At 38.1% G+C, this 23,422-nt stretch overlaps 2 protein-coding genes and 1 pseudogene across 4 annotated transcripts; 1 reads left to right on the top strand and 2 right to left on the bottom strand.

Annotated features, from left to right (window-relative positions):
* Positions 1 to 1,730: 1,730 nt before the first annotated feature.
* LOC142551668 (uncharacterized) lies at positions 1,731 to 4,165 on the bottom strand. 3 transcript variants are annotated; one of them, XM_075661026.1, is made up of 2 exons: positions 3,779 to 4,165; positions 1,731 to 3,558 (listed from the first exon to the last, which is right to left on the bottom strand). In XM_075661026.1, exon 2 carries the CDS (start codon positions 3,291 to 3,293, stop codon positions 2,004 to 2,006), a length of 1,290 nt encoding a protein of 429 aa, XP_075517141.1. In that variant the 5' UTR covers positions 3,294 to 3,558; positions 3,779 to 4,165; the 3' UTR covers positions 1,731 to 2,003. The 3 variants fall into 3 exon arrangements, with proteins under 3 accessions (XP_075517141.1, XP_075517142.1, XP_075517143.1); XM_075661027.1 differs by having other exon boundaries at positions 1,731 to 3,563; positions 3,783 to 4,165; XM_075661028.1 differs by having other exon boundaries at positions 1,731 to 3,498; positions 3,783 to 4,165.
* Positions 4,166 to 7,598: 3,433 nt separating this feature from the next.
* Positions 7,599 to 15,136, top strand: LOC142551666 (uncharacterized). Its single transcript, XM_075661025.1, has 7 exons — positions 7,599 to 8,454; positions 10,012 to 10,090; positions 12,120 to 12,268; positions 12,742 to 12,865; positions 13,075 to 13,260; positions 13,897 to 13,968; positions 14,067 to 15,136. Exons 1-7 carry the CDS (start codon positions 7,991 to 7,993, stop codon positions 14,886 to 14,888), a joined length of 1,896 nt encoding a protein of 631 aa, XP_075517140.1. The 5' UTR covers positions 7,599 to 7,990; the 3' UTR covers positions 14,889 to 15,136.
* A 280-nt stretch (positions 15,137 to 15,416) lies between these two features.
* On the bottom strand, positions 15,417 to 19,110 carry LOC142550947 (actin-7-like; annotated as a pseudogene).
* Positions 19,111 to 23,422: the final 4,312 nt, after the last annotated feature.

Genomic DNA, 23,422 nt, shown 5'->3' with positions numbered 1-23,422 from the left:
AGAAATTTGGGTTATTAATGAAAGAATTCCATTACGATTCTTAAGTTTTCACGACGAATGTGAGGCGAAAGTATGAGTCAAGTTGAGTTTTAGGAACTCGAGCACTTGAAAACTCACCCCTTAGACGATTCCGACCAGATCATAAGCATGCACATATATGTTTCGACTACTGTGAACCACGGATGTTGATGGCTCTGAAGGATAGTAAAATGAGATACAATATGTAATGACCGGAATCCTTATTTTCAATGAAGTATTAATTAAGAGATGATTAAAAGGTTGCTAATTAAACATTATTAAGGAATTGATAATTCGGGATCAATCTGTTGGGTTCCACCGAATTTAAAATGGACAACCCAACCTACTTCGGATTTCATTATCCCAAGAAGTTCAACTAGACGAATGAGATTCTGACACGTGGCAGATAAGATTGATTTGGATTTTTCTGAAAAAGTTCGGATGCAGCTATAAATGGAAGCTGAACTCTTTTGTTTCCTACACCGCTTCTTTCAGAGAGAGTTATAGCCATATACCTTAGGTTTTCTAGCCAGTTTCTAGGGCACTTTGGTGTCGGGAAGTTTCAGAGCTAGTGTCGACTCGAGGGGAGGTTGGTGAACTGGGATCGAGACATCATCAGCGGGCTGACGACGGACTCAGGTATAATCCTAAAGCCTTTAGGAAGAACTTTGAAGCATGTTTGGTAATTCATGATCTGATTTGATAGTGATTATTGTTGGTATTGTCTAAGTTCAGAGCTTTCTGTTAGATTGTTTCAATGAGGTACGTGATGTACTGACTGAGATATCCAAGCATAGTATACACACTTATATGCTGCATATCTATCTGTTGTATGATACATGTTTTACTGTTTTGGCATATTATGAATGACATATCATTTTGAGCCTGCTATCTTTTGAGATATAACTCATTTGTTGGGGCCGCCAGCCATATTCTGTATTGCGGATGATGGGGCATCGAGAGTTATATTGTCCGACGGGACCCGCGAGCTCTGATTACCTGGACATTGTAGGTCCACGTCTTGATGATGAGTATGGGAACCAAACATGCCTATGGCATATCAGAAACTACACACTCAGGCACCTCTAGACTGAGCATGAAATTTTTGACTTGATCCTTGTTATCGGATCATATTGCATTTGCATTGCATCATATCAGTTTGTATACTCGTACAAACTGTATTGGACGTTTTTCGCTCACGTCTTTGTTTTCATCTTGGACACCCCATTCCAAGGGACATGTCTTAGGTTGGACGGTTCGGACGACCAGGGCAGTGGCTAGAGCAGTTGGGTTTTCGGTGTTGATCCAATTAAGTTTTCATGTTGTTTATCATTTTCTCGTTCAAAATTATGTTTTCGATATGATTGTATTAATGTTAAGACTGTCGTTATTGTTCTGTTTTTATTTGGGTTGTAAGATGATTAAGTTATTTGATTTTCGCTTTTTAATTGTTGTTATTAAGTTTAATGTTGCATTTTTATTAGTCTGTTTAGCAGTGGCTCGGGTAAAAGCGCTACAATATACAGTGAGAGTTATCAAGAAAAGGTCAGCATTTACATACAACTCCTACAAAGACCGAGCACAAACTCTAGTTCAGGAGTCAGTTTCTTCCCTGCAGCTATTTGAACCCATGGTGACTGGTTTTAACTTAGGGCTCAATAAAATGCAGATGAACGGCTTCAGGAAAGATTAGATGGAAAAAAGGTAATGGATAGCATAAAAAACTAAAGCCCTATATCTATTAAATTATATATAAAGTTACAGCCATAAATGGACACAAATCCATTAACAGGGGCGAAAAAAGCGCAAAGATATTCATACGATACATGTTGAAATAAAATGTAGATTCTGACATCTAAACCAAACCAGTGAAAAAACCGAAGCTTGTACCAGGACACGCCTAAGCCAGATTCAAAACAGATAAATAAAAGAAACAGGTGTTTCTAATGCTCGGATTCTAGCAGCCCTTTGCTTGCATAGGTTGATTAACTACTGTCAATGCTCATTTCTTTTCGTTTTAGTTCCAATGCCATATGCTCATTCTCAAGTTTCATCCTCTCAATTTCCATCTTCATCATCTCTAATTCTCGGTCCTTTTTCCAGCAAAACCTCTGCCATTTGAACCTCTCTTTTTCCAGTTCCAACATTTGCGTTTGTATGTGTAGCCTTTGTTCTTCAAGTTGAAGGTTCCGATTATTTATCCACTCTTTCTGCGACATATTTGTTTTTGTGCCTTCAGATGGCACTTGATTCACATCAGTGTCGGTATTTTCTGCCTGAAAATTGAAACTTCTATTACAATCTAAAGAATTCTTGAGTTTAAAATCTCCATGACTCTGACATTGCTTAACCCGCTTAGCCATGTTCCATTGAACATCCTCGCATTCATCCCGATCATCAAATTCCATTTCATGATCCAAATCATCATTATCATGATGTGGATTTCGTTTCATGTCATTCTCATCATGATCATCTCTACTCCTAAGTGCTAACCGCAAAGAATGCTGCAATTCAGGATCAGGGGGAAGATGCAATCGATTCCCGTTACGGTAAGAACACATCTCTTCATAGTGCAAATGCTTTGAACTCAAAATTTTTCGAACTTCCTCTTTTGCCTTCTCAGAAATATGATCCATCACATCTAAAAGTGCTGGATTCTCAACAACCTCGCAAGAAGTTCCTTTCCCTAGAATCTCATTAAGCCTCTTGTATCGTTTGTTGAGGTCATTGAATTTATCCTCACACTGCTGAGGTGAAACAAAATGGCCCCTTTCTGCCATGACTTTTGAAACCGATTTCCACTTCCCCTTTTTTTGTAAGTTAGCACATTTTCTTCTTGAACCGCCCCCAAACTCAGTAGATGCCTCTTCACTAATGTAAGAAACAGCAGTAATTAACAGCCTTACCATAGCATCGGTCCATTTCACACGTTGCCAAGTGGAACACTTCTTTCCTTTGCTCGAATCAGCAGCATCTTCCGTAAAGCTTGGCTCATCTTCATCACTCACAGATTTCCCCCGATCCAGTTTATTAAAATCAGCCAAGGATATGGTCTGGTCACAATCTTGGGTGCTTCGAATTGTGAGAGGGAAATTTTCATGAATTGTGGGTTGAACGATTGATGATCCTTGTCTCGGATTCGAGCTTTGTTGATGATGAAGTGCAAATAAATGTTGCTGCTGAGGATTAACTCTCATGGGTCCGTGCAAATCGAAACCTCCATAGGAACCAGAACCACCTTGCATCGTATTTCCTGATGAAGAATTCCCCTCCATGATCCTTTTAAATAAACTAGAAATCACATCCACCCACCGATCAAATTCACCACAAAGTCCCTAAAATCTCCCAGCTTTGAAGATATTAATCTGCGACATCCTCAAAACCTTGTTGAAAAACCTTGAATCACAGATGTCTTTCCCGTCAACAAGGTTTCAACATCTACACCTCTTAAGAATCTCGTACATTTGTCTATCCTTATCCCTAAAGCAGAATCCAAACTTTTGTAGGGCTAAACTAAAATCTCAAATTACTTTGAACAATCTTTGCTGCAAAAAGCATAAAAATATTTAAAATATATTATTACTACACTCCTTTATTCTGCGAATTTCTACTCATGGAAAGAACCCATCAACACCAGACACCAATAATTCAAAAATAAACAAACCAATAAGTCAAAGAGATCCATTTTCACCAAAACCCATATAAAGTAACAATCTTTAATCCAAAACAAACCGGGAAAAAAATGCTTTTAGTCAAGAACTTACATGAGACAATTGAACCCCAAATCAAGATTGGACCTCGCACCAATTAAAACTGAAAGAGTCGATTCAAATTGGGTAACAGTACATCTCAAACCTCAAGATTCGAGAGAATAAAATAAATAAAACCTGTCTCTTTTTTCTTCCCAAGCGGAGTATACATTTTTTATATGTAAACAAACAGAAAAATTGGTAGAGCCAATGAGTGAGCTATCAAGGGTTGTTGGAGGTGCAATGTATGGGAAGATACTGAGGGTCCACAACGCATATTTTTTCATGTTGCACACACTAAAGACACACGCACCTCCTGCAGATAAGGCTAAAAAGCTTAAATCTTCAGCATCGAAAGTACTGTACAAAGTTTTAGTTTTGCGCAACCATCGTACAGATTTTTTGCAGCTTGGAAGGAATATGATTGGCACCTTAGTTTAAAAAACAATATCTTTTTTTGTGTGTGGAGTTGTATTTATTTTAGTTTTTATTTTTATTAATAAATATGAAAAGATAATACGAGTATAACTACACTACATCTTCATGAGACAAATATCGTAACAAAGTCCACAATCAAGATATCCTATTACAAAGCATCTACAATAGTTATGGCGCTAGAAATACGGCCAAAACTTAAGATCTTAATCTTCTTGATTATTGTTTCTACCTCCGACTTCTTATTATTACATACACAGGAAAAATGAATCGAACTAGGTGCACAAGCTAATCTGAGCGGAGTGTTAGATCAAATAGAGGGTGTGTTTTTAATAAGTTCATATTCGTGTAATTTTGTCAAATTTTTGAGTTTCTCGATCATCCTAGGGAAGAAACTAGCATTTGAATTCATGGTTGTTTTTTCAGCAAGTTGTTTTTTTTTAAGAAAAAAAGTGATATTATCGCAAGAAATATTTGTTTACTCTGAAATCACCCATGTAATTGATTATATTATTTTAATCCTGAAAACGACGGAATGCATTCAAAAAAAAAAGTAGTTTTAGGATTAATCATGAATCGACCTGATATTAATTGGTGTTGATTTATTCACATTTTAATGGATAATAAAAAAATAATGATGCCACTAATAATAATGTGAAATTGTTTAAGTGATTAAATTTAGGTATTTTGTATGTAATCTGAAAATATTGTGAATATTTTTATTTTCTGTGTAGAAAAATATTTATATATAAAAAAAGACTGTAACTTTGGTTTATATGAATGAAGTAACTAAAAATATGTATGGGTATCCATTTAAATTAAAACTACAACTTAATCCTAATATGGGATGTAATAATTATTATTTCGAAATTAATTTTTTTTAAAAAATTCATTTACTCTCACTTATATTAATATAAATTATCGAATTGATACTTATTGATATATGTCCGATATAAATGAGATTGAAAGATTGATTGTACCATTTAGCTAAAGGCAATCATTTGTATGAGACGATATCAAAGGTCGTATTTTGTGATACAGATCTCTTATTTGGGTCATCCATGAAGATTCGTAAGACCGTCTCACAAGAAACCTACTGTTAGCTAAATTATTTGGCATCATTCACCTTTTATTGATTACAAATTGGTATATGTATTTTTTTAATTAATAATTAATAAATACTTTGAAATATTACATGTAAATGAGCAATTACACAATATTTCTGAAAACCATCTACGTATTTTACATGAAAAAGTTTGTGCATTATTTCGCATACAAATTCAATTTTCTTTCTGTGCATGTATCTTTGTATTTTTTTTAAAAAAATAACGTATTTTTGTATCTTAGATATACAACTCAAAGTAAATTTATCATCACTTTCTATTATGGTACAGTTCAATGTCGTACTTGATATTTCGAGAGTCTGAGTCGAAAACAAAAGTTGGACCCCTCAAATAATAAGTCAATGTTTTTTGCTAATAAAAGTTTGTCAAAATATATCAGCATAATTTTTATCTATATAATTTTCCACTAATAAGTCCTCGATATTTTTATGAATTTTATCTCAATTATCTGGATTATCAATTTCGGAGAAAACAAAATTTCTTTATTCATATTTACATGTAATCATTTTCAATAATTTTAACATCATAATTTATCCAGTCTCTTCACATCAGAGGCTTGAGTAATCTTTTATTATTATTATTATTATCGTCCATAAATTAATCAAGTTTTTCAAAATTACTGTTTTTTTTATTTTTACATAACCTTCAAATTAAAAATTGTTTATTTTTAAGTTATTTTATTATTATTGATATCACCATAAAGATCCGGATCCTGAACGACCCAGAATATTAAATGGATAGTCCAAGTTAGAGCCAATATACCGGGTACTATCTTTATCAACCGGGCATTTATTCTCTTCTTGGGCAATCAAGAGCCCTGGCTCTCATGCAAGTTCCTGGGATTTTTCCATCCGAGCTACCTCGAGAATTGCACCACACTCGATTATATGAATATGAGCAATCTTATCTGTCAGAACAACATGAGTTTGACGTGTGAGAAAATTCATCAGAAAGTATGGGCATCCGTCTTACCATACTTAGCAGGTGGCACTGAAAACAAGGTAATGATGAGATTTACTACTATAAATACCTTACGGATTCTGGATTTTTGAACTCTCAAGCTTACACACATATTCTCACATATATTGCTTGTGTTTTTCGTCTTCTATCTGCTGACTTAAGCATCAGAGTGGCCACGCCGGACACCCTTCCGGCGCTCATTCACGAGTTTATTTTCCTTGTTTGCAGGTTTTATTTGAAGCCATTATCCTTACTCATATTTCCTAACACAAATCAACCTCAATATCCGGTGGATCGCCCACTTATATCTAGCCCGATTCACGCGGATCACATCAATGATCATAAAGTATTACTCCATATCTTCAATCTAAATTTTAGTTAATGGTTTTTTTCCCCGATAACTAAACAAACACTTTGTGTCATACCAACTATATCATATCCACAATTTTTTAAAAAATCTATTATAATTATAAGTTATTTAATTTGGAATTTGGAAATCGTTTGGAAATTAATATGTTGATATATATATTTTATTTGTATGATTTTGATATTTATTTAATATAAAAACATATAAATGGAATTAGAAGTAATCAATTCGTATTTCGTTATTTTGTACAATATAAAAAAAATTTATTTCCAAACACAGATACTAATTGTCTTATCAACACAAGCAAAAAGTGAGTAAAAATAATAATTTTTTGGGACATAATTCAGAATAACAAAGACATGCTGAAACTTATATACAAAAAGTTTCTTTAGAAATTCTAAATACAAAAATGTAATAAATGAAAATAAAATATAATTTATAAATTCAATTACTTAAATCATAGGTTATTACAAGATCAAATATAATGAGAAAAAGAAAAAAGAAAAGAAACGAACTTAGCCAGATGTCAAAATAAGATTAAATTTTTTAAAAGTATTTTTTTTATATAAATTGGGATTATATTGTAGAATAAAACTGTGTCTGACATCTGTTTAAAGCTAAAAGAATAAAATATCACACTACTATAATTTTTTTTTAAAATGGGACCCCTTAAGATATGGTGTTTGGTGTACTTTAGTCTCACGAGTCGTATTTTATGAGACATATATTTTATTCGAGTCATCCATGAAAAATTATTATTTTTATGTTAAAAATATTAATTTTTATGGTTAATATCGGTAGAGTTAATCCGTCTAACAAATAAAGATTCGTGAGACCATCTCACAAGATTACTTTTTATAAATACTAATTTGATATTAGTTTTTTTTTTTTAAAAAAAACAAGTTAATATACAATTCGACTGTTTCCGATGTTCCGGAAGATTTATTTGTCATCACTAAAAGCGAATCCATAAGCGTCAAGATTGGACAAAACGTCATCGTTTAGTATTTCATAGTCTACCTGTAAAATTTTCCGTTATTCGTTTCGGTTTTGAAGCCCTATCCCTATTTCCGATTATGTGTGTCAGATTTTAAATATAACTTAATTACTTTGCCATTTGATTAATTTTCCAGAATAATTTTCTGGTGATTGGATCAATTTTGGTGTAGATGTTCGTTCATATACAGTTGTAGTATGATATTGGACTTAAGTTCCTTATCTTGAATTTGAAACCCTAGCTGCACGCTATGGGCTCCATTTTTTAAATTTGATATCGAATAGAAATCTGATTTTCAAGTTGGAGATTGATTTTTGTAATTCGATCTGTATATATGTAAATGGCGGATCAAGAAGAGGAGGATCTGAAGATGGCATTGAGACTGAGCATGCAACAGAATGAGTCACCGGAGCCAAAGAGGAGCAAGCCGATGGAGAATACACCTGTTGGTGGCGAGGCGGCTCCTGCGGAGAAATTACCAGAGGTAAAGAATCGGAGGTTGCAGCGGGAATTGATGGCTGCTGCTGCGGAGAAGCGGATGGGAGCAGCTAAGAATGCTGCGGAGAAGCAGATGGTGGCAGCTAAGAATGCTGTGAAGAATGTGGAGAAGGTGACGGATGCGGAAATTGCGGGTTTAGAAGTGGAGAAAAAAGGAAAGGGTGTGAACTTGGAGAATGCTGAGGCAAAAAGGGGAAGTCTTGGGGTTTCATTATCAGGAGATCAGGCTAATAAGCTCTTCTCGATGATTTTTGGGAACAGCGTTAGTAAAGATGTGCTTGCGCAGTGGAGCAATCAGGGTATTAGGTAAAACCGTTTGAATAAAAGATTTAATCTTTATGTTATTAGATATTGTAGAAACCGTATATTGACTTTGAATGAGGTTTTAGAGGTTGATGGAAAACATTTATGATGCTATTATTCCCTTGCTCGTTTGAATTATTGGAAACATCACTATGGAAATATGAGGAAGTTGTCTCTCAGTGTCCTTTATTGTGTATCTTGATCAGTCAGTTGTCTCTCAGTGACATTTATTGTGTATCTTGGTCACTCAGTTGATTATGATGGGTATTATATGTTTTTTTGGGTTTATCAACAATTGGTGCCATAGTTTATTGGTTAGCATTTTGTATCTCACAACTGTATTTAAGATGGTAATGCTGGAATCCTTCTACGATTTGTCTTGAATTTGAAGGGGTAAGAGCATTTATCCGGTGAGTCATAAATAAAAACGTAGTTGGAAGCTTTTTGATTTTTTTCGATAAATGATGACATAAAAAATTGGCGTTGATGACATCCTTTTTTTTTAATCTTCCACTAGCGTTTTTGGTTTTTGCTATGTTACACAGTAGTTAATATGTTCAAAATAGAACTTTTGTGGGAAGTTCTTCTCGTAAATTTTTTTATTATGTTTTAAACAGGGTATAAGATGAGCGGAGTTGGCTTGATTCAAATTCATCGAGCTAAGGATTTTTAAGCCTCATTAGCCATTATGAAGTCAAGCTTGAATGATATTAACTTGCGAAAATGCTCTAAAAAAATTTGTAAATACAATTTGTATTCATGAGCCAACTTGTGAGCTGAGCTCTAAAGACCTCTAGCTCGAGCTCGACGAGTTCAAGGTCACTTTTTTGTAGTCAATTTCAAGCTTTTTTTTACACCCTAGTCTGAAAGATGGTATGGTAGTTTTATTATTTTGATCTGGAAAATTTTGTGAGAAGTTCTTTTCTTAAATTAATGTGGGAGACATGGTATAAATCAAAATTTTATATACTGGCAATCTAATAAAGCCATTTATTGACAAGTGTGAAATTTGTACTTTCTTAGATATCTTTCCTGTGATGATAGATTAAAATCATATAGAGGTTTGTTTACAGCTGAAGAATTGGAATTTTGAACACCTTATCCAACAATTCACATCTTTCACTTGAAAATAAAATAATGTTGCAAAATTCCTGATTTTCCTCAAGGCCATTCAGATTTTTTATTGATGTTCAGTCTTGAATCAACATTATCTTTGGAGCCATACATGATACACCATACTTAAAGCTCCAAGAAATTTTCAGAATCTAATCTAAATATATAAATATCAGGAACTTGGAAAATGTAAATGTTAGTACTACACATATAGCATATCTTTGATGGCCATGTTAGCATCATTGTCTTTCGGTATCAAATATTTTGCCAATTCAATTTCATGTGCATACCTACATTGCAATGTGTTGTTGATGAATTTTACTTATTTTTAAAGCAGAGAGTTCTCCTTGTGGAATTGACCTTAGTAATTTGATTGCTCACTCGCAAAAAAAATGAGCTTGTCCATATAATGTTTCTTATACTTTGGAGCAAAAACTTCCTCTGCAGGTTTAGTCCTGATCCAGAAACATCTATGGGGTTAGTGCAGCATGAGGGTGGGCCATGTGGCGTGTTAGCAGCTATACAAGTAACAGTGCTATTTCTAATTTGAATTTTGATATTGCTAGTAGGACTTGAACCTAGAAGGTTCTTTATGTAATTAAGTTTTAGAATTTTTTGTCAGCAAGTCTGTCCTGCCTTGTTCTTTCTTGATTTATTTGTAGATAAAAAATATAGAAAGAGGAAAAAAAAACTCTAGTATCTAAACTCTGGGGGATTTATTGTAGCTCGATGTTATATTTATTTACTTTGCTAGCTCCTTTTTTTTTATTTAATTATGTTACGACTAAAGAAGATAGCAAAATTTTATTTTATGTTAACATCTATGTGTTTCAGATGCCCATATGACATTTTAGGATCATCGACTTTACTTAGAAGTTATTCTTTTGGGTAAAACGCTCATAATTCTCTTTTCATTGGCGAGCTTTTAACCAAATTTTATTATTCATAGCTCCTCTTGATGTTATCCCTTATGGTATTTTCCTGATTGAATTTGTATACACATAGATAATTACCAGTCTTGGAAAAGCAGGAACAGAAGTGTGTGGCGGTTGTTCTACCTTAAAAAATTCCTTTTATCTTGTGGATAGCTTGAGTTTAACTTTTTGCTGGTTGATAACATATAGCATAGCAAAGCAACTTAAATTTTCCTTAGAAAAATGAAGTAACTTTCTACTTCAACTATGTTTTGTTAATTCTCAACACCTTACATTGATCAGGCTTGATAACTTGACCGGCTAAAATCCTAAAATATGTTATCGTTTTTCTTAATGAGACTTCATCTTATGAGCTTCTTAGAGTGAAATTATTATCTCTTTCATATATCGGTCAGTTTGGTCCATCTAACTTGATGTGGAAACGTAGTTTGCTCTCTTTTTCTGTACCGATGTTCCGCACCACCATTTCGTATGTCCTCAAGCAGTAACTTAAAAAATTATATATCACCTTTAGTTTAGGTTGTTCACATAACCTTCTCTTTTTTAAGTCTTTGCAATGCCATCTCTTTTGGCGTAATGGACTCATGGAAGGAATTAAGTCTCAGCCTATTAGTCGGTTAAACACATGTGAAAACCTGAAAATGTCATTTAGTATTTACGACGAGTTTTCCGAGAAATTCATAGTTTAATAAAATTTTCTTTTTCCTCTAATTTTCATTTTACCAAATATTCACAAGGAAAAGATATTATTATCCGGAATAACATATACTTGTTCTTTACCCATAGTCACGACCTTAGTTTTAGCATGAAGTCCTCTTGAAATTAAAATGTTAATTCCATTTTCTTATGTAATTTATCACAAGATGTTTCACTAAACATTATGGTGATCTCTTGCCTGGGTTCTCGCGGTTCATAATGGGTGTTAGTTCTTTTTTCACATAATTTCTTTTTTCTTTTAAGCTGTTAGTAAAAAAATTGAGTTATGTGTGAGCTACATTCCTTAGAAGTGAGTAGCAATGCTACTAGTAGTTTAAGTATTGAATATCAATGGAACTTCATTACATGGGTTGTTTATATGGAACAAATGCTGTAGAAAAATTGACTAACTAACTCTATATGGTGTCAAAAGTTAAGGTTATAGGATAGTTTTCCTTTTCTGTGTTTATGTGTGTCTAGGCCTCGGGAGTGGTGCTAAAAGTTTCTCGCAGTAAATTGATCATAAACAAAGAAAAAATGTCCATCTTTGACAAAGTGCAGTGTGTATGGGTGGAAATTGGGAAATCAGATCAAATATAATCCAAGCGTAAAGACATCAAAATCATTAGAGAGATGGATGACTGAATCACCAACATTGGTTTCTACTATCAACTCTTTATTAGTCTTTATCATTAATTGACTCACTAGTTACTGGTTTGGGTTTTAGAGTGCTTCCAATTCTTCTGAGTTTGGGATAGAAAAGTAGTGAAATTCAAATTCGGATTTTTGTTGTTGTTGTATATCAATGGTCATTACATTTGTGCCACACCTGGAAGAAAAATTCCAGTTTTTACCTGATTCAGTGCATGCTCTGCATCTCACAGTGTGATGCTCTCCTCACAATATAATCTATTTTCTCTGCAGGCTTTTGTACTCAAATATCTTCTGTTTTCTCTCGAGGAATCAGGTAATTTTCCGAACATGCATGCGGATATGTCTGTGAGAAGAGTTACACATAACGACTCTGTTGCCGCAGATATTTCCCATCGTCTCACAGAGGAAAACAGATCGAGGTAATGACCTCTAAATTATTTCTTACGGTGTTGCTTGCTGCTGCTTTATTCTCAATTGCTGAAACTATTAGATAGGAGGAAAGAAAAGATAAAGAGTTCATGAATTCATATGTCTATGCATAAAATAACCAAATAAACCGCTGGCTTCGAGAAGGTTACAAGTAGAGAATTAAGTATAGTTTTTTTTTCCCTGAAAATTAGATTATTATACTGTGTTTGGTGCATGGAACCCTGAATTCAATCTTTACATATGATACTAACCGCTAGTTGTAAAATTAAATCACCATACTCTGAAATTTTATGTAACTAATGTTTTCTTGATTGAGAAGAAGTGGGACATCTATTATTTTTATTTGGTCTTTTTTTTTTGGTAGAAACCAATGCTAATTAAATTTTGGATTTTGATTCCTTTAACTGTTTATAAATCATCGTTGTTACTTGTTAGTAAAATAAGTTTTTCTATATTTGGACAGAGCTCTGGTGAGGAGTATGAGTGAGATACTCTTTCTGTGTGGAAGTAATGAAAGAGTGGTGGTAGCATCTCTGGATGTTCTTGATGGTGATTCTATTGATTCCATCGATGTGTCTAAGGATGAGGTAAGTCCAGACTTAATTAATTTTTGTCGCACTTTTTATGCCATTTTATGGCATTAAAACCTTGTTACTGCTCCTTTATGTGAAATTTTTTATTGATTATGAAGTTGCCATTTAAGTTAATAAAGTGGTGCACTTGGTGAGAATGTTGTAGGGTATTTACCATTGAACGTGGTTTCTTTCTCTCAATTTATTTGTAACTTGCTGCACAGGTATTGGCAAAAGCACTTGAAGGTCTTTCGTTTGAATCTGGTTCTGATTTGCAGAAAGTTTTGAGAATATACAACTGCACTTCTCAGTTGAGTGCATTTCAAAAACTTGAAGCAATGCTTCCTATTTTTCGAAGTCGTATGGGAGCATTGCTCTTTTTAATAGCTGCCTTGCTCTCCAGAGGACTGGTATGCTATTCTCTCATTTTAAATCATGCTTTTTCCCAAAATCTGACAGAGGAATAGTGGTATCTCATTGATAAGTGATATATATTTCACATTAAAGATAAATAATGTGCTAGCTGAAACCTCAACTTAAGGAAGTAACTATTATTTTGCCCCTTTCTTTCTTTTTCTTTTTTCTTTTTGGGGACATTGCCCCTTGCTTTTCAATAGCTTTTCAAGTTAGAGGTAACTTTGCTAAATATTAACAACATATTGGTATATTTTGATTTGGAACCTCCATGAAATTGTATTTTTTAATCTTGATATTTCTCAGAAAGTGGGACACCACATTACTCGGTAACGACTATTAATAATAGGACATGTGCTTCTCAACATGAAGAAGACAGGTTTAGTTTACCAAGACACTTTGTACTTTGTCTTTATGTTGAACTCTATTTGGCGGCTCAAAATCATCTCCATCCGTTGGTCGTGGAAGAAATGAAGGCTTCTGATATCTTGTATACTAATCTGAACTAGGTTTCAAAATTAACACTTCACGTGCCTTAATATTTCTATCCAAATCACTGCATGTATGCGTTGTTTGCCTTGTAATTTGTTGATGGTGCAAGTTAATGTATTCAGTACCTGTTTTTTCATCAGGACAATGTTCAAGAAGATAGGGATGACCCCAGTCAACCGTTAGTCACTGCCCCATTTGGGCATGCATCTCAGGTGACCACAGATTGATAATTTCATTTCTGTTGGATGATTGTGATGGTTTGGCATGGTTACTGGAATAGTTCGCATCTAACATGTTCTTTCTCAAATAGGAAATCGTCAACCTTTTACTTTCTGGAAGTGCCGCTGCTAATGTGTTTGATGGGAAGATGGACTTAGGCAGTGGCATGTTTGTGAAAGGTATCTCAACAACTGTGGAAGTCGGGTTCCTCACCCTGCTAGAGTCCCTTAATTTTTGCAAGGTTGGCCAGTATCTGAAATGCCCCAAGTGGCCGATATGGGTCGTTGGAAGTGAATCTCACTACACAGTCTTGTTTGCTCTCGACACGAAAGTCCAGGACGAGAATGAATTCGAGCATAGAGAAACACAGATCCGGAGGGCTTTTGATGCCCAAGATCAAAGTGGAGGTGGTGGATTCATTAGTGTTGAAGGCTTTCATCGTGTCATTGAAGAAACCGGCATTAACCTTCCACCTGATAAGGTTGAGCATCTCTGTAGCACTGGTTTTATCGTATGGAGTGAATTCTGGCAGGCACTTCTAGACTTGGACAAGAGTTTAGGAGGGGTCAAGGATTCAACTGGTTTGATGGGTAAGAAAGTCTTTGATCTCTACCATTTTAATGGGATTGCAAAATCAATTGGTAATGGTTCCCTAGCATCACTTGGAAGTGAGAATCCTATTCAAAGACCAAGACTAACGAAATTGAGCGTCTCAGTTCCTCCAAGGTGGACACCAGAGGAATTCTTGGCGGATGTGCCAGTGTCCTCTGAATCAGTGAAAAATGAACCAGGTGGGGTCGAGATCTCAATTGAAGTATCCAAGCCTCAACATGCTCCCTTGGTGGATTGCATCAGAACACGTTGGAGACGTGCTGTTTGCAACTGGGACGGGGATGCGCCTAGTATTGTCTGAGCTATGTCCATTAGTTTTTATATTATGATCTCATGAATCATTGTTTATTGATCCCCACTGGCGGCTTTACATGTGAGATGCAAACTTGATTGTTTGTTCTGTGGTGTTGTAGCATTTAGGATTTGAGAAAACAGATCATGTTGAATTTATTATTTAAACTTCCAAAATGAGTGTAACATAGAGATCTTTGGTTATCGATGGCCATTAATCAGGAAGTTATTTCAAGAACTGGTGAGGACGTTGATACATATTTTAAAGGTCAGGACTTATAGTTTCCTACTTCTGCTTTTGATATTAAACTGTTTTTTTTTCCTATTCAATTTTTGTTTACTTTTGGAAAAGTTCACTTAAATGTTCTGTATTGCAGGACAATTTTCGTTCTCTTATATCTAAATGCATGTATACTTAATTTCTTATTCCAGAAAGCCCCTATCAAAATTATACGAATAACTAAGAATAGATGATAACTCATGATGCAATGAGTGGTGAATAACAGAGCAACTGCCACATGTCCATTCCCTTCCAATATTAGTATAGCATAGATAACTAAATCTCTACATTAAGAGTTCCGTGCCCGACAAATATAACATGGGCTCTGGTTTACACCAATTTTTACTTTATTTTTTTAAAAGAAAGAATTAATGGAAACATAAAATAAATAAATAGCACGACTGCCGCACGGAACCAGCACAAAGACCTCGCAAATAACTTTCATGGTCATTCTCAAAACTGCAAGCCAACCCACACTATGAACAAACTTTAATCTAATACCATATGTATCTACTGAGAACTGCAGTCCCTGCAATGAAAATAAAACGAACACCACGAATATGTTTAGAGAATGCCATCGTTTTAATTTTCTTCCGCCAAAGACGTGAAGTGATAGATAATATGCTAAAGGCATTAACGAAATGACTCACCAGCTTAAAAACACTTCCTGTGAACAACTGTGTGACCAGATTCATCATACTCCCCCTTTGAGTTCCACTCCTGCACAAAATAAAAAATATTAGCATGCACTATAACTAATATCATATCACCAACAATGCACACACGTGCATCTATACAAACTTGCCACCATCCGTGTTTTCACATTTTTGGATATCTTTGGCTGATTGAAGGCAACGCAAGTTGAAATGCTGATGGAGTACGTGAATAAGATGCGCTTTAAGAAAATAATGAAGAGTCAGCTAGCTGTTGGAATGTACCGAGGGATGCCAGGATTGATCCTCCAATCCAGACACTGTACTTCCTCTCAGGTGGTGCAACCACCTTAATCTTCATGCCTCTTGGAGAAAGTGCCGTTATTTCCTTGCTCATACGATCTGCAATACCAGGGAACATGTCGACCCACCACTGAGCACGATGTTGCCATAGAGATCCTTCTTCATATCCACATCACATTTCATGATGGAACTGTATCTTGTTTCATGAATTCCTACAGCTTCCATTCCTATCAATGATGGCTGGAACAAGACTTCTGGCCTCTGGGCAATGGAACCTCTCAGTGGCAACGGTGATAGCTTGTCCATCGGGCAGCTCATAATTCTTCTCAACAGAAGAGCAGTTTTTTGAAGTCTCCAGTTCTTGTTTGAAATCAAGTGCAACGTATGCAAGCTTCTCTTTAACATCACCAACAATTACCCGTTCGGCATTTGTGGTGAACTTATACCCTTTTTCAGTTAGAATCTTCATGAGATAGTCCGTGAGATCACGACCAGCAAGATCCAACCGCAGAATAGCATGTGGGAGTGCATACCCCTCATAAATAGGAACAGTGGCTCACCCCATCACAAGAATCAAGTATTACGCCTGTTCATGAGAAAGTAACTTTTAATATATGATCAAATTTGGCACCCTTCACGTAGTCACGTTGTTTTAAGGATCCGTTGTTGTACGGCCACTAGCATACAGTGAAAGAACAGCCTGGATTGCGGGGTGCCTCTGTGAGCAGAACAGGGTGCTCTTCAGGAGCAACACGGTAGAACGTGTGGTGACAAATCTTTTCCATGTCCAATTGCTGACTATACCATGCTCAACAGGATTCTTCACCATGCTCAATGGACACTTATGTGGGGACCCGAACCTAATTCATTTTCTTAATCATCATTCAGATCAATTGATTAATCTGGTCTAAATATTTTTTTTTTAAATACATAAGTGCGGAACATATGAAAATCAATCTGATATAAACATCCAAAGTAAAGTACAAGTCTTGCACAAATACATTTATCTCAAACTAGGGTTCAACAACTATTCATCAAGTGTTGAAAGCCAATCTACTTCGAAGTCCGGATCTCCACGTTAATCTTGATCTCTCATCCTCTTCTCGACCCTGATCCTGTCTCACTTGTTGTCATGCACACATACAAACACAACAACAGCCGGATAACTCCGGTGAGAATTATATTCCCAGTATAAACAACGTATACATGCAATCATATAACAGATATAAAAGCATGGAACAGATATCAATAACATGTATCATAATCTGAAAGACATGAATCGATATAAAACTATAACTCAAACTCTTGACTTATAATCTCTGACTCAACTCTTCTCTAATCTAAGGATCCCGGTTCCTGGACATTGGCACACTATATCGAATCTCAACAATAGAAGTCGATCTGCTCCTAAGCAACATCGATATAAATCAAACATCCAGTGTCTTGGCACATCCGCCAAAGACTTGGTACCTCAGCCCATGACTAGGCACATCAGCCCATGACTCAATACATGCTTTGCTATAAATCAATAGACTAAGCATATCAATCTCATGAATTGCAAACATCAATGCAATAAAATAAAGTACGTGGTTTTGGGAAACTCAAGTCAGATCTAACTCGAGTCGTATCTTCCCGGTTCAACATTGATTTATACATTTTTTTCGTAGATCAGTCTGATCAATGAAATCAATATCAATCTGGTTCTGATCGTTCTTCGAAGTCGTCAATACTCAATCTGGTATTGACATTATTGAGAAATACAATATCAATATACAACTCAAATCAATACTTGATATAATCAGAACTCGATCTAATTATGTTTTGACGGCATAACTGCACAATCTCGATATACCCAGTAATACAATATCAACAGATACCAATCTCAACAGTTCATAATCAATCAATAAACATCATCTGATACCAAATCTGTATATCTCAATCAAATCAAATCTGAAAATCATAACAATTTTATACGGTATTCGTTCTTCGATCTGATTTCAATTATACGATTACAACAATCTCAGGAACAGATAATATCAGTCATATCAGGATTTCTTCCATATCATATTTTCAAAGCATAATAAAACATAATAGAACTTACGTCCTTTTGAAGCTTTTGTCGATAGAAACACAATACTGAACTCGGATCGAAAATCTGTTGGACGGATCTTTCGCAAATCAAATTCTAGTATCAAGACAACTTGAAGCTTTCCCTCGGGTTTCTCGATTCTTTCCTTCAACATCTGAATGGAATTGAATAGCTTTGATATATATATCATGCATGGGAAGGCCAAGTGACTTCATGTATGTACTGCACGTCTCGCGCATATGCGCGACCTCCCTCGACGCATATGCGCGAGACCTACTGGTCTCAGCGCCTAACATTTCCTCGGTTTGCGCATATGCGCGCCCTGACCATGCGCATATGCGCGAGACCTACTGTCTCGGCATTTCTTCCTTGCACTAGCTCGCGCATATGTGCGCCTTGTTTCGCGCATATGCGCGAGGTTCTCTGCCTATCTCGCGCATATGCGCGCCTCGTGGTCGCGCATATGCACGAGGGGTTATGTCATCGCACATAAGTCATGTCTTCTTTTGTCTTTTTCGGTCTGTTCCTTTCCGTCTATAATCATACCAATTATCAATCAATCATTTCAGATTACAATAATAAAATCTCGGGCATTACAACTTCACCATGCTCAATGGGATACTTCATGGTGAGAATACCTTTAGATTGAGCTTCATCCCCAACATAAACGTCCTTTTGCCCCATACAACCATGACACCAGTGCGTCGGGGACGACCCACTATGCTAGGGAAAACAGCCCTTGGAGCATCACACCAGCAAATCCAGCCTATAAAGAAAAAATTACCAGGAGATACATCACACAACATCAATACCGTTGCTCATCCCACATAGAAAACCAGATTCTCAATAATCAACAGCTTACCTTGACCATTCCAGTACCATTATCAACAAGAAGGGGTTGAATATATGATGCGATCCGGGTTAAATGGGTGAGCCGGGTCGGATGCTCCACCGGATCAAATCAATAATTTATAGCGTTGTTTAGGAAAATGAGCAAAGTAGATGACTTCGATCGTGACCTGCACACAATAAAAGGAACTCGTGAATGGGTGCCGGAGGGGTGTCTGGCGTGGCCACTCCGATGCTTAAGTCAGCAGGTTGAAGATGAGAGAAAATGACGATATATGTGCGAATATATGTGAGTGCCAATGCTCAGGATTTTTCTCCTCCTTTTAAATGAGAAACATACCTGCTATTTATAGGAGGAAATATCATGATTACTTCGACTTGCATGTACACCTACCACTCATAACCTTTGATGTTGACTTCATGTCAAGCCACCCTACCTCTGATAGCTTCTCTGACACGCCAAACCCCTGTAGTTCTAACAGATAAGACTGCCCATACCGATACACTCGAGTATGGTGCGCTTCTCGAGGTAGCCCGAGTAGAAAGTTCCCGGGAGCTTGCATGAGAGCCCGGGCTATGATGATGGCCCGAGAAGAAATGGAATGCCCGGGAAGCTGGCTATGATCTGGGCTTCCCAATTAATAAACCGGGTTAAAGACGACCCGGATCCTTATGGGGGTATCACCACCCATCCCTAAAATAGTCGGGCTAGAGCTTGACTCGCTGTCCCGATCAGTCATACTTTGTACTTTTGTTGAAACATAATTTAGAGTGTGTAAGAGCATCGGAGGCTTCAAATGTCCCATAGATGAAATGGGGTACCGGGGTCTGATACAACCCGGGTTTTGAATGAGCGCCGAGACCTTATTTTTCATGGGCTTAATAAATGGTGCCGGGGCCTCATATTTCCCGGGCTTTGAATATAGTGTCTTTAGTATTATCGGGTAGTCCAAAGAGTGTCATTATTACTCATGCTTTAGCATTTATGCCGCCGAAAATCGTTTCGTATTCCGAGGATCCGATAAGTCTGACATATTGACATTCGTGCACGTCCTTTCATATGCCCGGTACAATTTACGAGGGACATCTTGATCGTCCACGTGAATCTAGATTAGCGACAGAGATCTCCCCTCGCCCATATATATTAGCCCTCCTCATTTTCAAAAATTAATTTCAAATTCAAATTTGCGGCGAAGCTTTTGCAAATTTTCCTCTCAACTTTCCGGCGTGTAAACTCCTCTATCTCCGGCGACCTGGTACCACTGCAACTAGTCCCTTCAAAAACTCGTAAGTTACTTTTCTCTAATCCATGTCTAATTCTACTTCTTCCACCTCAGGAGCCAATGCGCGAGGCTCATCTGGGTATGAGTCCACCGCGATGCGCTCCGATTCCCCCCCTTCTCCTCCTCGCCATCGTTTTGCTCAAACTTCTAAAAATCCTGCAGCCCACCAAACTAAACCTTCTTCTTCGGGCACTTCACGGGTCTTGAAGAAGGACAAGGGTAAGGGCAAAGCCCGTGCTTCTGATCATCCTTCTATTGAGGCCCCGGGAGTTCCTTGGTTCTCCTCAATGAGCAGCACTTTGCGCTCAGGGGTGGACGAGGAGCTCCGGGTTCTGGGGTCTATCCCTTCTGCTTTTTCCATTCTGATTCCCGGTCCTTCCGCTAGAGCCAATAACCCTCCTCCCGAGTACACCATTTTCTTTCGGGACCAAGTCAGAAGTGGTCTTCGTTTTCCCCTCCCTCCGTTTTATATCGAGGTTGCTGAATTCCTTCCGCATTATGGCCTCGGCCTATATTCTTTTCAAAATGAATAATCTCCTTATCACTCCCCTTATTCTCCACTATTTTTCCGTTTGTAGATTGGGAGATAATGCCTTCTCCCTCACTGCCTGGCTAAATGCCCGGTTCCTTGATGACATCCCTTCTTCCCAGAAGGGGTGGAAAGGAAGATTCTTTTATATTCGACTCCCGGATCCTCTCTCCTGTTTAACAGAGTTTCTTACTTCCCTTCCTCAACAACCCACCCTTCCCCGGGCCTACAAATTTGAGGATTTTTATACCCGAAGCCAAGACTTGGTAGAGGGCAAAAGATACTCCTCCTCTATCCTTATTTCCCAGGAGAATCTGGTTGCCTATGGGTTGAGTGCCAGGGCTGAAGACCCCATAGATCGGACGATTGATGAGGCGGCTGGCTCGGGCTCTCAGCCCAGTAACTCTCTTTTTCTTGTCTTGTCTTTCTTATTCTTTATTTATGTTTCTTAGGTGATACCCTTTGTTTTTTCATAAATGCAGACAAGATGCAAGAAGCTTTCGCAAAAAAGTGGGAGGCTGAGCGGCTAGCCAAGGAGAAGAAAATGGCAGCACGGAAGGCTGCTGCTGAAAAGAGGAAACAAGCAATAGAGGAGGCGGCGGCCCGGGAGAAGGAATTAGCCCGGGCAAATACTGAGCCAGAACGGGAGGTGCCTTGCTCCCCGGAGGATGAAGAAGATCATATCCCCCTTCGGCAGAGGAAACGAAAGGCTACCACAAGCCCAGAGTTGATTCTGGTTGAAGATGATCAGGCAGGAGACCAAGGTTCCTCCCGGGCAAGCCAATCCAACACCCCTTCCCTCCAACAGGCCCTTCAGGAGCCACTCCAAGAGCCCTCCCTATCCGAGCAGCCTACCCGGGCCAGCATCTTCACAGCAGGGGCTACGGCACTCGGGGTGAACCTTATTAGGCAGATGTTGATCCCTGTCGAGGAGGCTTTTCTGAAGAGCCCCGGGTCCTCGGTTCCTCGAGGGCTCAAACAGGCTTCTATCAGTAAGTTTCCTTACCCTTCTTTCCTTTTTTTTTCTTGTTTGTTTCTAACCTCTTTCTTACAAAACAGGGCATGCAAATGCTGATATCAGCCTTCGAGGAGGTAGCTGCCATAGCTACTCGGCAGGCTCCCCAAGTCCGAGCTTCCAGAGAGATCCACGATCGCCTCCAGGGAGAGATTGACCGGCTGAAAGGGCTCCATGAAGAAGAAAAGGCTGCCCTTCACGCCTCCCTGGATGTAGCCCGGGATGATTTACAAGAAAGTCTTGTCCGGGAGAAATCCCTTCAAGAACACGTCTTGTTTCTTGAAGGCAAGAATAAATCCCTGGCAGAGGGTATGACTGAGCAGACGTCCCGGGCGGATGCCACGGAGGAGGCTCTGGCTGAGGCTGAGCGAAAGAGGGAGCAACTTCAGACCTCCTTCCTCACCTCCCCCGAATTCGAGGCAGCAGTTGAGGATCGGGCTTATCCTCTTTTCAAGACTGGTTTCAACAAATGTCGCAAACAATTTGAAGAGGACGGGCTCTTGCCTAAGGATAAGTCTAACTTCCCAGACTTTAGGCTAGCCATTGCATCACTTCCAAAGGCCGGGGAGGAGGAGAAAGAAGACTCCAGGGACGAAGAAGATCAGCCAGGGTCCGCGCACCCGGACATAGAATAGGATTTGTACTTGCGTTTCTCTTTTTTTTCCTGCTCTTACTTGTAATTCCTCGGCCTTCGGGCCTTTTTTTTTTTAATGAAATCTTCATTTTCCCTCTATCATTTTTGCAGTCATATCCTGATAAATCTTCAAAGACCCGAGTAATATAATTTCTTGTGTACAAAATAGTTAGGAAATTTTCTAAGTATTGTGATTTAACCGATAACTTCAAATGAGTACCCGGGATCTTGATCCTTATAATGAATAAAATGCCTCATAATCAGTAAGTGACCCAGATGTAAGCAAACTTAAACCCGGATATTGGTGCATATAACCAAAATGGGAAAATCGGGCAAGAAAGCAAATCTCGGGATTTAGATTGGTTGAGGTTTGGTGCTCCGAGCCAGGGTGTAGTGCCCTGGGCTTTTGAATAACCAAGGTGCGGAGCCTTGGGTCAGGGAGCGTGTCCCGGGACTTGGGAGTGGTCGAGGTGCGGAGCCCCGAGCAAGGGTGTAGTGCCCTGGGCTTTTAAGAATAACCAAGGTGCGGAGTCTTGGGCCGGGGAGCATGTCCCGAGACTTGGGAGTGGTCGAGGTGCAGAGCCCCGAGCCAGGGTGTAGTGCCCTGGACTTATGAATAACCAAGGTGCGGAGCCTTGGGCCGGGGAAGATGTCCCGGGACTTGAGAGTGGTCGAGGTGCGGAGCACCGAGCCAGGGTGTAGTGCCCTGGGCTTATGAATAACCAAGGTGCGGAGCCTTGGGCCGGAGAGCATGTCCTGGGACTTGAGAGTGGTCAAGGTGCGGAGCCCCAAGCTAGGGTGTAGTGCCCTGGGCTTATGAATAACCAAGGTGCGGAGCCTTGGGCCGGGGAGCATGTCCCGGGACTTGGGAGTGGTCGAGGTGCGGGGCCCCGAGCCAGGGTGTAGTGC

This window comes from Primulina tabacum, chromosome 7, assembly GCF_025594145.1.
Source record: "Primulina tabacum isolate GXHZ01 chromosome 7, ASM2559414v2, whole genome shotgun sequence".
NCBI lineage: Eukaryota > Viridiplantae > Streptophyta > Magnoliopsida > Lamiales > Gesneriaceae > Primulina > Primulina tabacum.
This window is presented reverse-complemented; position numbering and strand designations above follow the sequence as displayed.